Source organism: Nyctereutes procyonoides, unplaced genomic scaffold, assembly GCF_905146905.1.
Source record: "Nyctereutes procyonoides isolate TBG_1078 unplaced genomic scaffold, NYPRO_anot_genome, whole genome shotgun sequence".
NCBI lineage: Eukaryota > Metazoa > Chordata > Mammalia > Carnivora > Canidae > Nyctereutes > Nyctereutes procyonoides.
The window spans coordinates 10249283-10262102 of record NW_026575146.1 but is presented as its reverse complement, the minus strand read 5'-3'; the positions used below and the strand labels follow the sequence as shown (position 1 = coordinate 10262102).

Sequence of the window (12820 nt, the reverse complement as noted above, 5' to 3'; positions counted from 1 at the left end):
ACTCTTTATCTCCATCCATCCCTTCTTTCCTTTCTTCTTTCCTTATAAATACTATGCTTTATAGATAAATGATATGAATTATTTTCCCCCATATTCATTCTTGGACTGACAGAACTATTATTTTAAATCGCAGTGAAACTTTCAGCTTATCTTTAATATTTGATAACTATATGGAACTAATTTTTTATTTGCTTATGTTCCTAATAAGTTCAGTTATTATGGAAAGAAAAAGTAGTTCATTTCCTTTCATTCACAAACAATAAAGCAACAAACATTAAATTAAATTTAAACTTACCTCCCACCCAGGTATGGTTAGCAAAATAATATTTATGGGTATTCATTCCTTCAGCATACATAACTGATAATGCAGAAGATCAAACTCATATGAGGTCTTGAGAACTGGCATTATAATCTTTGGGATCATGAAAACCATTCATGTTTTGAAAAAGTACTATCACAATTATTTAGTGCCAAAAATGAATCCTGTTAGTAGCTTCTCCTTACCCACTTTCTACTCACTTCAAAGCCAGGAACTCCATTATATAAGAAAGAAATTCCTTAGTGTAGAAGGAGAAGGGCAACAAAAGTTGTGACTCTAGGTTCTTGATTTCTATGCAAATAATAATTAGAAAGGAAAAATTAAGACATGTTCTATTTTAGAAACTTGTAGTTCTCATAATGTCATCCCCAAAATAATTTTTGTCATTTGTAAAATGGTAGTGATATCCAAATATTTATTGCAACCTACCCAAAGATACAGCATTCAGAATGACATTCAAAAATTAAATGACCGGTTTGTAATTGGTCATCTTCATTCAGATGATCAGTTTGTTTGGTATGAGGAAAAAAAAATACAAAAGCAAAAAAATACTATGTAACTGCATTTCAAATTCATAGAGGTAGAAGGAAGAGTAAATGTGTTGTAAAAAGTTAAAAGAGCAAAATATCTACCTTTTGTACTTAGCTCCCAGCAATAAATATAGATAACAAATAACACAACCTGTCTCAAAACACGAAAGCTCAATGTGAGAATTGTCCATGTTAAATAATTAGGAAAATAACAATTCTCCACTTAAGGTTAGCCGAATAAGTAACATCTCATTTAAAGTTAGTTTTTAAAAGATGAATGTGTTGCTGTATATTATCAGTTACATCAATTGAAACAACAAGCACAGGAAAATGCTGCTGTAATTATATTAGTTAATCTAATCTTTAAAACTTAACCTCCCTGAAAGATGAGAAAATTCATTCAGGAAGAATGTTAGCTAATTCATGCCTCAGGGTTCACTGTATGGTTCTGATATACATAATAATCTTGTGCTTCAACCCTCTTATGTGCAAGTTGAAAAAACTGAACTCGTATAAGATGAAGGGGTTGCTCCATCACATGTTGGACAGGCACAGCATGACAACTAAAGCATTCACTCTTCTCCCCATCCTGGTCTCCTCTAGCACCACCACCCAACAAGCTGCCTTCTCTAGTAGGATAAATGTGATTTATAAAAATGTTAACTAGGGGGGATCCCTGGGTGTCTCAGTGGTTTAGCGCCTGCCTTTGGCCAAGGGTGTGACCCTGGAGTCCCAGGATCCAGTCCCACATCCGGCTCCCTGCTTGGGCCTGCTTCTCCCTCTGCCTGTGTCTCTGCCTCTTTCTCGGTGTGTCACTCATGAATAAATAAATAAAATCTTAAAAAAAAATAAAAATGCTAACTCAGCCTCTCTGACATGAATGAAAAATTTTAACTTGTGGAAAAGCAAATGTTATCATTTTAGTGAGAATCAACACGACTTTAATGATGGCAAAAGATTTTGGTTCAAATAACTCATGGAATGATAAGCAAAATCCTCATTATTAAATTTCTAATTCCCCATGGTATTCATTAATCCATCTAGATGTTTATCTTTATACACAGATATGATATGAATACATATAAACAAGCCTACATAAAGACCTTGTGGAATTTGAATTGTTCATATGTAAATGCTACAATTTAGTTCTAGGAGCTACCCTGGAGAAGAGTGACAACCAACTGGTGGGGCAGTAGGGCACATAGATTCAAATTCAATTGGATTTGTTCCTCAGCCACTAATTTTGTAAATATGACCTTGGGCAAGTTAATTCTGTAAACATTGGCTTTCTCAACTGTAGAGATAATAATTCATAGCGCATATGACTAAACAAGTTATACTGGACACAAACTGGTCAATAAGTGACATTTCTAATAGTCTTTTTTTTTTCATTTCTAATAGTCTTAAAGCCAAATATTTTCTGTGAATAATCATATTTTCAGTTAAATAATATTTTATCCTCCCAGATAATGGCCAAGTTATACAAACATGAAATTCTTATTGTTATTTATTAAATATATTATTCATTTTTAATATAAATATACTCTAGTACTACACATGCATAAAAAGGCACACCAATATTATGCACATGCACATATGTGCATACACACACACTCATAACTGGATCCATTTTCTTTTAAATCCTCTAGTTGAAAGAATATCCATTTTTGTTTTATTCACAAAATATGCATTAATGTGGTCAAGCTCTGTAATTTTGTGAACTATTCTCTTTGGGGCTTTTGTGATGGAATTGAAATGCTTTTCCTTCTCAAATTATCTCTCCACAGATGTTTTATAAAAAAACATCAAGATCTAGTTTTTGAGAGTGATGTGGTTGATTTAAAAATTAGGCTACTGCTTTTAGTTTAGCTGGGGATAATATAACTTTGTAGTTAATAAAATGACAAAGCATCTCCTAATTTCTTGACATGGTACTTTGATTAAAATGCTAAGAAAATGCTTTAAAAATGATAACCACAGGGCTTAGGGCTGGACTTGTCATATCAATGAGAAGAAGTTGGCAGGAGGTACCATAATATTAGTTTTATCAATGCCCTAAAAAACTCATTGATAGTTATATTAGAAAATTAAAGCTTTGCCCATCTATAGCTGCATATTTTGCTAAATACAAGATTCATTTGGTGAAAACATTCTTACCAATCAGCTTGACTAAAATAGTAGTCAGATTAGACAAAACGGTAACTTTTATATTATTTGGATAAAGTTAAAGCTTTAACCAGTTTTCAATTTCATGTTTTATTCAAAATGCAGATTCCTGGACCCTTCCTTGACCTTGACCCAGTGAACCAGAATTTCTTAGAGGAATTTCTCAGAACTTATAATAAGATTTGAGAACCTCTGGCTGAGACCATGTAATAATATTTGACTATAAAATGGCATTGTGTAGGAAAGCAAAGGAGAGTTTTGGATTAATACTAGAGGCCCAGGTGTTTTTCGGGGTTCTGCTTCTTATTGATGGTTTGATCTTTTATAAGCATTGAGCCTCCCTGAGCATTTATTTGTTTATGTTACCCGTCAGGGTTGTTACAGGAAGCCAATGTGATAGTGCACATGAAAGCACTTTTAATCTGTGCTGTGATACAAATGTAAAATAGCATTATTATGACAGTTATGTTTAATACAAACTCTTTAAATAATAATCCAACTGTCTAATGAAGTTGTTTCTTTTCCCATATAATGTTAAACATTAAAGGACATAGTCTTGGTATCAAAATAGAAAATGCATTATGGAATGCAAATCAGGGTGGGACATGAAGCAGTGAAGGCAGGTTAGAGTGGTCAGCATCTCAGGTCTGAGCTGATCTGAATTGATCTGAGCAAATGGGGAAAGTGCTCTGAAGCAAGGTGGAGTCCCATGACAACCACTGGCTGCTACACGTACAGCAGATAGAAAATTAATGTCTATGCCTGAATCTACCTAATAAAACTCTAGAAGTCATAAAGACTATGAGCTGACCATAAATCAGGCATGGAGTCCTGCAGCTGGAGCAGGAGGCTGAGTCCTGGAATGCACAAAGGAGAGGAGGACATTTTTATTTTATTTTATTTTATTTATTTTATTTTATTTTTTATACTTAGCCAGAGCAAGACCTCTTTAGGGCCTGGAATCCAGTTCTTGGCCTGCTCATCAATAGCACTTGCTAAAAATAAAATTAGAAGACCAGTACACATGTAACAATCTTTTTTTTTTTTTTTACAATAGAACTTTTGATCAGAGAACTCAAGAAAAGAAAACGAAGAACCCCTTCCGTGAATATTTTCCAGTTACTGAAGAGTGAGCCTGGAATAATGGCAGAGTGTTACGTAAGCATTGAGGTCATCAGTCAGTAGCATAAGAAAGGGGTCATTCCTACTGTCCTCCATATCTCCTGAAATATCATGAGCCCTTTGATCATTCACTCATTCAATAGATATTTTTAGAGTACTTTTTAATATGTCAGACACTGTTTAGGTAGCTACTGGAAGAAGAAGAAGAAGGAGCAAGGCAGATGTGGTTCATGCCCTCAGGAAGCTATGTTTGTCCAGTGCAGCATCCGCCTACTGTAGATAGTTGGCAAAAGGGGCCACAATGATTTCCCTCCCTATATCCACACCCCTTTGCAATGTAACTGCAGCTTCTACCATCAAGAGGTAAGGTCTGTTTTCTACTCCTTGAACCTATAACTTGTGACCACCATGAGGAAAGCAGGGGCTAACATGCTGGAAGATGAGGTTCCATCAGGACCTTGCCATTCTTGCAGGGGTCATCCCAGACCAGCTAGCTGACAGCAGTTCTGGCAGCTGCTGCTACCCCTGCAGTGAACCCACCTAAGACTGAAGAATCTTCTAGCCCAGACCTGCTCAAACTACTCATATATGGAAGCACAAACTACATGAATTTTGCTGTAAGCCACTATGTTTTGGAATGATTTGTTACATAGCAAAAGCTGACTGAGTAACCCTTAACTATGTAAATATGATTCAAAATTTATTTTGGGCACAGAATTTTCTCATATGGCTTATCAAATTACCTTAATAACTGCCAACTCTTCATTTTACGCTGTAGGGACATGGTCTCAGTGTATAGTTGTCAGAATACAGACACCCTGGGAAGGTTTGATATTGGATCTCTGATCTGCAGAATATGAAGTTGACTAGTGCGCTTGAAATGTGACATATAGAATATATTTCTTCGAGAAAATACAAATACACAGGCAGGACATAAACATCTACCACAGCACCAACTCCAAACAAGCAGTTAAAAAGTTCATGCAAATCCAATTAGCCTTGTTTCCCAAAAGAATGGCGCATGGTGTAAAAACAAAAACATGAATGAAGAAACAAACAAACAAAAAACCCCAAAACCTGTCAGATTCTGAATTTGTATGATTGATCAACTATGTCCTATAGACACAGCCATAAAGTCTCTGATTTTTCCTTCAAGTAATTTCATTATTTTGATACATTATCAAATCTCTCACCAAAGGCTTATGTCTCCTTCCAGATGTCTGTGGAACCGCCTTGATTCTAACAATGACACATCAGTGGAGATGAGTGAAAGAGATCTTTGATTTATCTTAATTTTCAAATATGTCAGAGTGTCTTTTCCTCTTTTCCTCTTTTCCTGGCAGTGGCTCTTCTCTGTCCAGCCCTCCCAGCTGGGCATTTTGGGAAAGCAGCCAATTCCAGGGCTAATGTGTTTCTGCTGTTATCTGACACTGACGCTGCTTCATAGAGGCAGCAATGAAGATAAGCCCTAATTGGATGTATTTTTAAAGCAAACCTTTTAGTTACTTAGAACAGAGCTTCCTCAATTAGCTTCCTTTCTCCTCTCTCTGGCTGTGCAGGAACCACACTAATGTGAAAATGCTGCATCTGGACGGGAGTCAAGAGCAGGGTCGGGGCAACTGCAGGACAATCATGCTGAACAGGAGAAGCTCTCCGCCAGGCAGGCTGGGAGCTGTGTTTCCCGGAGAGCAGGTGAGGGAAGCACGCTCAGAGGATTCGATGGGACAAGAGGCCCCAGCAGTGGTCCTGGGTAAGGCTACCCGCAGCCACACCCCAGTGTGCCCGCAAGAGAGGGAAGGTGGGGCACGCCCCGACTGAGATAGAGTCAATACTTGATAGCGCTCCATCCCTGTGCTTGAACGGAAGTACTTTGTTCCACTGCAAAATGTGTTAACCTTGGTTTAGGATTGAGAGTTTTAAATTGCATTCTGCAATGTATTATCCTCAGGTCGGAGGAAACCTATTTGGATCCCTACCCGTTTTAAGGTACTCACAAGCCTTTGATAGCTGCTGAGGGGGAGAGCTGTTTAGTAGAAGAGGCATGTTTAGAGGTCTTGATGTGGAAAAAAATACAGAGAAAAGAAGCAGAGTAGAAAAACATTTCTTTCTGGCTTTTACCCAGCCTGAAATGGAATTAGAAGGGACACATGGTAAATTAGTAATTTCCCTTTGGTTGGCAGTGGGTCTGCCATCATTATCTTATACTGGCTAGGGGGCCCAAGTTCCCAAGTTCCTTTCAGCATTAATATCAGCACTGTGAGGATTAGCATCCCAGAGGGATGATCATTTGGGCCTCCTTAGGCTAGGCCTGTGGTCAGTAGGAAAGGATGAACCTAGGTGAGCCTGGGACACGGCAGTGGGGATAGGGGGAAGCAGAGTGAGGCATGGGGAAAAGAAAACTGAGAGCAAGCAGCCGCTCTGTACTGTAAGGCTTTCCCTCTGCCTCCTCTGGTTAGGCTTCCTAGTCACTTTTACGGAGGCATCTGTTCTCACAGTCCTGGCCCCTGGCCCTATGAAGTTGATGGCTCTGACTCAAGGATTTCCTTCATGGCACGTTGGAATTTGAAATCTGTGTTATAAAATTACAGAGGTTGTGATTTTTGGATGTTGGCACTATGATTTGCAAATTTACTTATTTAAATTAATATTAGTAGTGACGTGGTATGTTTAATTTACCGTCTAGGTTGGATTCCAAATTTTGCATCATCAGTGGCTTATCAAGGTCATATGAACTTAGAGATAATTTTTTCTCTTTTTGATTCTCATCTGATGATCATACCGTGTATAAATCTTGACTCTTTGGTGCAGGCCACACTCTGTACTCTGTGCATAGGAATATATCTTACAAAAAATCATCACTCCTCACCATATTAATCCTGACTGGTAATGACTGTTCTAAAACTGAGTTAGTTCTAATAATTAAATAATATGTTTGCTGTTCTCTCTAGAGTTCAGGTATAAAAATTGACAAACCGATGGCTGAACAAGTTAGGCTGGCTTTTTTTTTTTTTTTTTGTCTTTTTTCCTTTGCTGTGACAGTGATTTGCTGGAAACATCTGGCACCCATCACCACTGTGAATGAAGTGATGACCCTTTCTGTTTAACCACAGAACCAGAACAGGACTGACTTTTGAGAAGTGACAGGGATATTGGAATGATATGCATGAAACATATAACATTAAAGAAAATGAGAAGAATTTAGCATCACTTCCTCAATGTGCTAACATCATTAATTTTGCATAGAAGCAACAGCTGTGAAGATACTGATTTTTAGCAGCTTTATGAATTTCTAGTTGGCATATCTCTCTATATAACTAAATATATACAAATTATATAATGGAGTATCTCTCTGTCACAATGACCATAATTTTGCTCCTCACCTCCCTCAGTCCTCATGGTAGGAACCTCCATCCATTCGTTACGGATCCACTGCTAGGGATTAAAACTTTGGATTGGTACAAACTAATTTTTATGTCATCCCCAGTAGGTGTACCCAATTCTAGAAGCTGCATACCTGATGGTTAGTCCTATCCACTGTATTGGCCGTGGAGGGGTGGTCTCTAGTGTTCTGACGGATTCGAGTGGAGTTTTGTTGCTCAATGGTGGAGGAGGTTGGGATACAGAACTCTCTGAAGCATCGTTTGAAGTTTTCATCCAGAAATGCATAAAGGACTGGGTTCAGGCAGCTGTTTGTGTAACCTAGAGCAATACAGAAGTGCCAGGAAACAGTCTGGAATGTAGTCTCTGGGATTGTGATCAAGGCTTTAATGATGACGTAAATGTGAATGGGAGTCCAGCAGACAATGAACACAGCCACAACTACCAGCACCATCCTGGTGATTCTTCGCAGATTCCTGTCCTTTTCTTTGGAGCCAGAGAGCATACGGACGCTCTTGAGGCGTAGGATCATCAGTCCATAACACACTGTAATGATGAGGACAGGCATGATAAAGGCAAAGATGAAAACGCAGATTTTCAGCAGGTTTTCCCAGTACCAGGTTGGGTGAGAGAATGTGAGTGTACAATCTATGGAACCTAGAAAACAATAATTATAAGGAAGAATTAGCAACAGCATCTAATTATAGCTTTGACCAGAGCTAACTTAAACCCATTAAGAGAAGTCAACAATGGAAGATTTAAAGAAATTGAGGGAGAAACTCAGCTCTCTGTTGATTTTTAGGGGGAGTTAGTTTTTAGATTTTTTTCCTTAATATCTCATTTTTTCCATTTTAATCACTTTAAGCTTTCATTCAGTCAATAATTGTAGAACTTTTCACTGTGAGCTAGATCCTCTGTGGAGTCTATGTTGACATAAAAATATAATCACAGTCCAAAGGCTAGAGGAGGTACAAGCTAATGGATATTTTCATTCCACTTTTTGATGGGTGGTTCATCATTCTGACATGAGGACTAGAAAGATGTATTTGTCATATGGGCAGGCACTTGAAATTTTAAAACAAGCCTCCACCTAAGGTTTTCTGGAATTTAAGTTCTAATTACTCTTGGAAGAGCTATATTCTTATTTTCCTATCATTTTGATGATGCAGAGAAATCAGGAAACAATAGATTATATTTTAACATGTTTAGTGAACTTAAAATTTAGGGAAAAATTCCTACTACAAAAAATTCAAAGGCATTTTGCTAGAAAAAAATCGCTCAAATTACAATCTAATATGTTGGACCACTCCATACTTGACTCATGACTTTATCAGCATGTCAGTCTATAAGTCCTTTATCCCTTATTCCTGCAACTTACCATGCCTGTACTTTGTTGTTGCCATAAACATTACAGGCAAACCAATGGCTGAAGAGAGGATCCAGTTGCAAACATTGACTATTTTGGCATTGCGGGGAGTACGGAAATCCAGAGCCTTGACGGGATGGCAGACTGCGATGTAGCGATCAACACTCATGGTACAGAGGGTAAAGATGCTGGTGAACATATTATAGTAATCTATGGAGATCACAATCTTGCAGAGGATGGTTCCAAACGGCCATGTTCCCATTAGGTAATTGACACTCTGGAAGGGCAGGGTACTGGTTGCTAAGGCATCTGCTAGAGCAAGGTTGAAAATGTAGATGTTGGTAGCAGTCTTCATTTTGGTGTATCTAGGAGATGAAGGAGGAGTGGTGGCAAAGTCAGAAGAAGACCAATGTGAAATATAGATCAGCTTCCAATAATAAAAGATATTGCAAGAGTTAGTGGAAGCACTTGAGATTAGATATGGAAGGACTCGTTTCTAATACTAGATTGGCTCCTTATAATCATGTGGCTATGAGCTAAATACAGTTTCTCTACCTATCAGTTTTATAATCTATAAAATGGTTATAATAACAGCTGCCATACTGATTTATCACATTTTTAAAAATGTGCCAGGCACTGTGATAGATGTAATAGACACAGGGAGCTCTCAGTCACATATCCAAGTCTTACTGATATTCATGAAATGACTATAAAATGAATAATAATTCATTTTAACTCTAAATATGTAAAGGAAAAATTTCAGATATATATAGTTAAAAGTATGGAAAAGTGTAATCATGCAAGAATGGGTTTGTATATATATATCAATGTAATGGTGCAAGTGTGTTTATATGCACATATAAACATATATCTGTATACACACACAGATTATTATGGTGGCAGAAAGAAGAAATGAAGGGAATAGAAGGGCTAAGATAAGGGAAGAAGGAAAGTATCTCGGAATGGTAGATATGCAAGTTTAATCTTATATTGGTAAGAGTAGGTTATTCTAGATAGGTAGACCACTTAAACAAAGGCATGAGTTGAAATGGCTCAATGCATGTGTTTTGGCTCTCCCAAAAGGTAAAATCCCACCAGAGAATGGCAACAAATCTGAAAGGGTAGGAACGCAGAGGCTGGTTCTTGGAGGGATTTGTATGCCGTGGCAAGAAGATTGAACTTTATCCAATCCATGGCGAGGAAGCTAAGGCTGTTTGTTTTGTTTTTATTTTTTAATAGCTTTATTGAGGCATAATTGACATACAATAAATGGCATGTAATTAAAGTGTGCAATTTGATAAGTTTTGACATATGTACACACTTGCGGAACAATCATCTTAATTAAGATCAGGAATTGGCAAACTGCAGCCTGCAAACCTGGTTGGGCTGCTGCCTATTTGGTTGGAACACACTCGCATTCACTTAATTACTTCTTATCTTTAGCTGTTTTGATGATGCAGTGGCAGAGTCAAGTAGTTGTGACAGAGACCATGTGGCCTTCAATGCCTAAAATATTTACTATCTTACCCTTTACAGCAAAAAATGACAACTCTTGATCAAGATAATGAACATACCCATCACCCCTAGGAGTTTCCTTGTGCAGGTCCTTAATCTTTCCATATTCTCTTCCCTGCCTTGACCCCTGATCTTGATCTGCTTTCTGTCATTTTAGGTTAATTTTCATTTTCTAGAATTTTATGTAAATAGAATCATTCAGTGTGTACTCTTTTTTTGTCTAGCTTCTTACACTCTGCATAATTATTTTGAGATTCATCTACATCTTGTTGCATGTGTCAATAATGCATTCTTTTTTATTACTAAGTATGGATATTATTATTACTGAGTATGGATATAGATATCATTGTGTGGATATGCTAAACTTGTTTATCTACTCATCTATTAATGGGAATTGAGTTGCAGTTAGTTTTTAGATACTGAAAATGAGCTGTTATGAACATTAATTATATCTTTGCATGAACATATGTTTTTCTTTCCCCTGTGTAAGTACCTAGGAATGTTATGTTTTCAAAGCCACAGAAATTAGAATTTAGAAGAGAGAAGCAGGTATATTGACAACGCTAATAAATTATATATGATGTTGGAAGAATATCTTGCTAATGTATTGTCAAATTGTGAGATGTATTTGACATTCCACATCTGTTTGCCTTAGTGTTAGGAACAGTACTCAATTTCACTCTGGGAAACCACTCTTTTTCCATTCTTAGTCTGAAGGTTTTATATTGGGCTCTATTACTAGTTTAAGGCATCAACATGTAAAGTGATTGGGGCCATGGTGAATGAATGTTCAGGGATGGTCTCATGTTTCAACCAGAGCCAATAAGATTTGGGGGGGGACTTCTGGAGAAAGAATAAACTATTTTTAGATAATTAAACCTGAGAGAATGTAAGGTTCTTGGAAGGGTCTGTCTGAAAGTGGATCCAACACAGAGGGTGTGAATTTAAGAGAGCAAGAGAGGAACATCTACCTGAGCTTTGGACTTTTTGTTTACATGGTGCAATAAATTCTCTTTAAACTTTAGCATGTGTTTATTTTTCAGTCACATGAAATTAAGAAGCTAACTCTTTTAGTCCAAGATGGCTGTTGGTTGGAGGAGGTAGTGTTATGGACTCAATTTTTTAGGGCCCTAAATCAGTGTTCAGGAAAGTTTTGGTTTCAATAAGCACTGGGAAGCTGCAGTTATAATGGAGGATTCCATGAACCCTCTTAGGGTCAACAGGCTCGAATTGTTTATTTGAGCTCTAAAATTCTGATGCCCCATCTTGTCTGTTAAAATTGCAGATGTTGCATTAATGCCAGAGAGTCAGATCTGGGGCCTTTTGAATTGCTTTAGAAGTTTGAATCCTCTAAAAGATTTATAAAGGAAAAGGTAGAGAAAACCATTCAACTTGAGGAGGTAAAGCAATTTGATTTCAGTGAGGACTTTAAATGTGGCAAACATAAAAAGGTTAATTTAGACAAGATCCTCCAAAGTCCAACAACAAACAAATAAAAACAAGATTAAAAGTATAACTTTAAAGATTTTAGAATAAGTGACTTGGATGCTCAAGAAGTTTAAAAATTTTTGATATTTACAAAAATAAATTTCTCCCACAAAGAAGGAAAAAAAAACCCCAACTGTGTTAGCTACACCACTGATAACAGATCTGCATGATATAAAAGCATGCTCAACTACATTAGTCACTTTCTCACCCAGCTAACCTTACATTTCACATCTTATCTTTAAGAGTGTATTATGTTAAATAATTAGGTTCTTTACTGGCAGTTTTATGACTCATCATACCTTTAACCTTTTCTTCAGGCTCATCTTAGCACTAGGTATTTATTGATGCATGTTTATTTCAGCTAAAAAATTTTCCTCCCCCCGGGATGAGATGTTTGTGAAACAAAATTAGGCTAGGGTCCTACATCACAAGAGGAAAAGTGAATATCTACAGAAGCTGTTTCAATTGGCATTTTACAGGAATAAAGCTGTTTGAATTTTCTCAATTTATCCAAAGAGCCTTTCTCTAAAGATAGCCGATGTTCTTACCCCAATTACTCACACTTTGAGTCACAGCAACATACAAAAGAGGGCTTAGCAATTTCCTAAATATATGTCAGAGAATTATACAAGACCAAAGGTTTGAGAATTCTAGTTGCCTCTAGCATATCTCTAAAGGCTTTAATCTAAAGGGACAGTCTGATCAGAAAAGGGATCATGCAGTCCAACAAACACGGGCTTTTCATTCTGTTCTGTTCTGATGCAGTGGTATGAATGCTGCCCCAGAAAAGTTACATGAACAATCAGAGTCACACTGTAAATCATAGAAGAATATAAACCAGTGTTAGCAAACATGCCGAAGAGGTGAGCTAAAGGAAGGACCATCCTTGCTTGTTCAGTTTACCTGAGTGGATCTGAGTAGAGCCCCTGGATATTA

At 37.2% G+C, this 12820-nt stretch overlaps 1 protein-coding gene across 1 annotated transcript in view; it reads right to left on the bottom strand.

Annotated features, from left to right (window-relative positions):
* Nucleotides 1-5735: 5735 nt before the first annotated feature.
* OPRM1 (opioid receptor mu 1) overlaps nucleotides 5736-12820 on the bottom strand; it is a 49137-nt gene continuing 42052 nt past the window's right edge. Inside the window, 4 exon segments of the mRNA XM_055309661.1 lie at nucleotides 5736-5830; nucleotides 5833-5893; nucleotides 7652-8172; nucleotides 8894-9246. Of these exon segments, the coding sequence (XP_055165636.1) occupies nucleotides 5736-5830; nucleotides 5833-5893; nucleotides 7652-8172; nucleotides 8894-9246 (1030 nt within the window).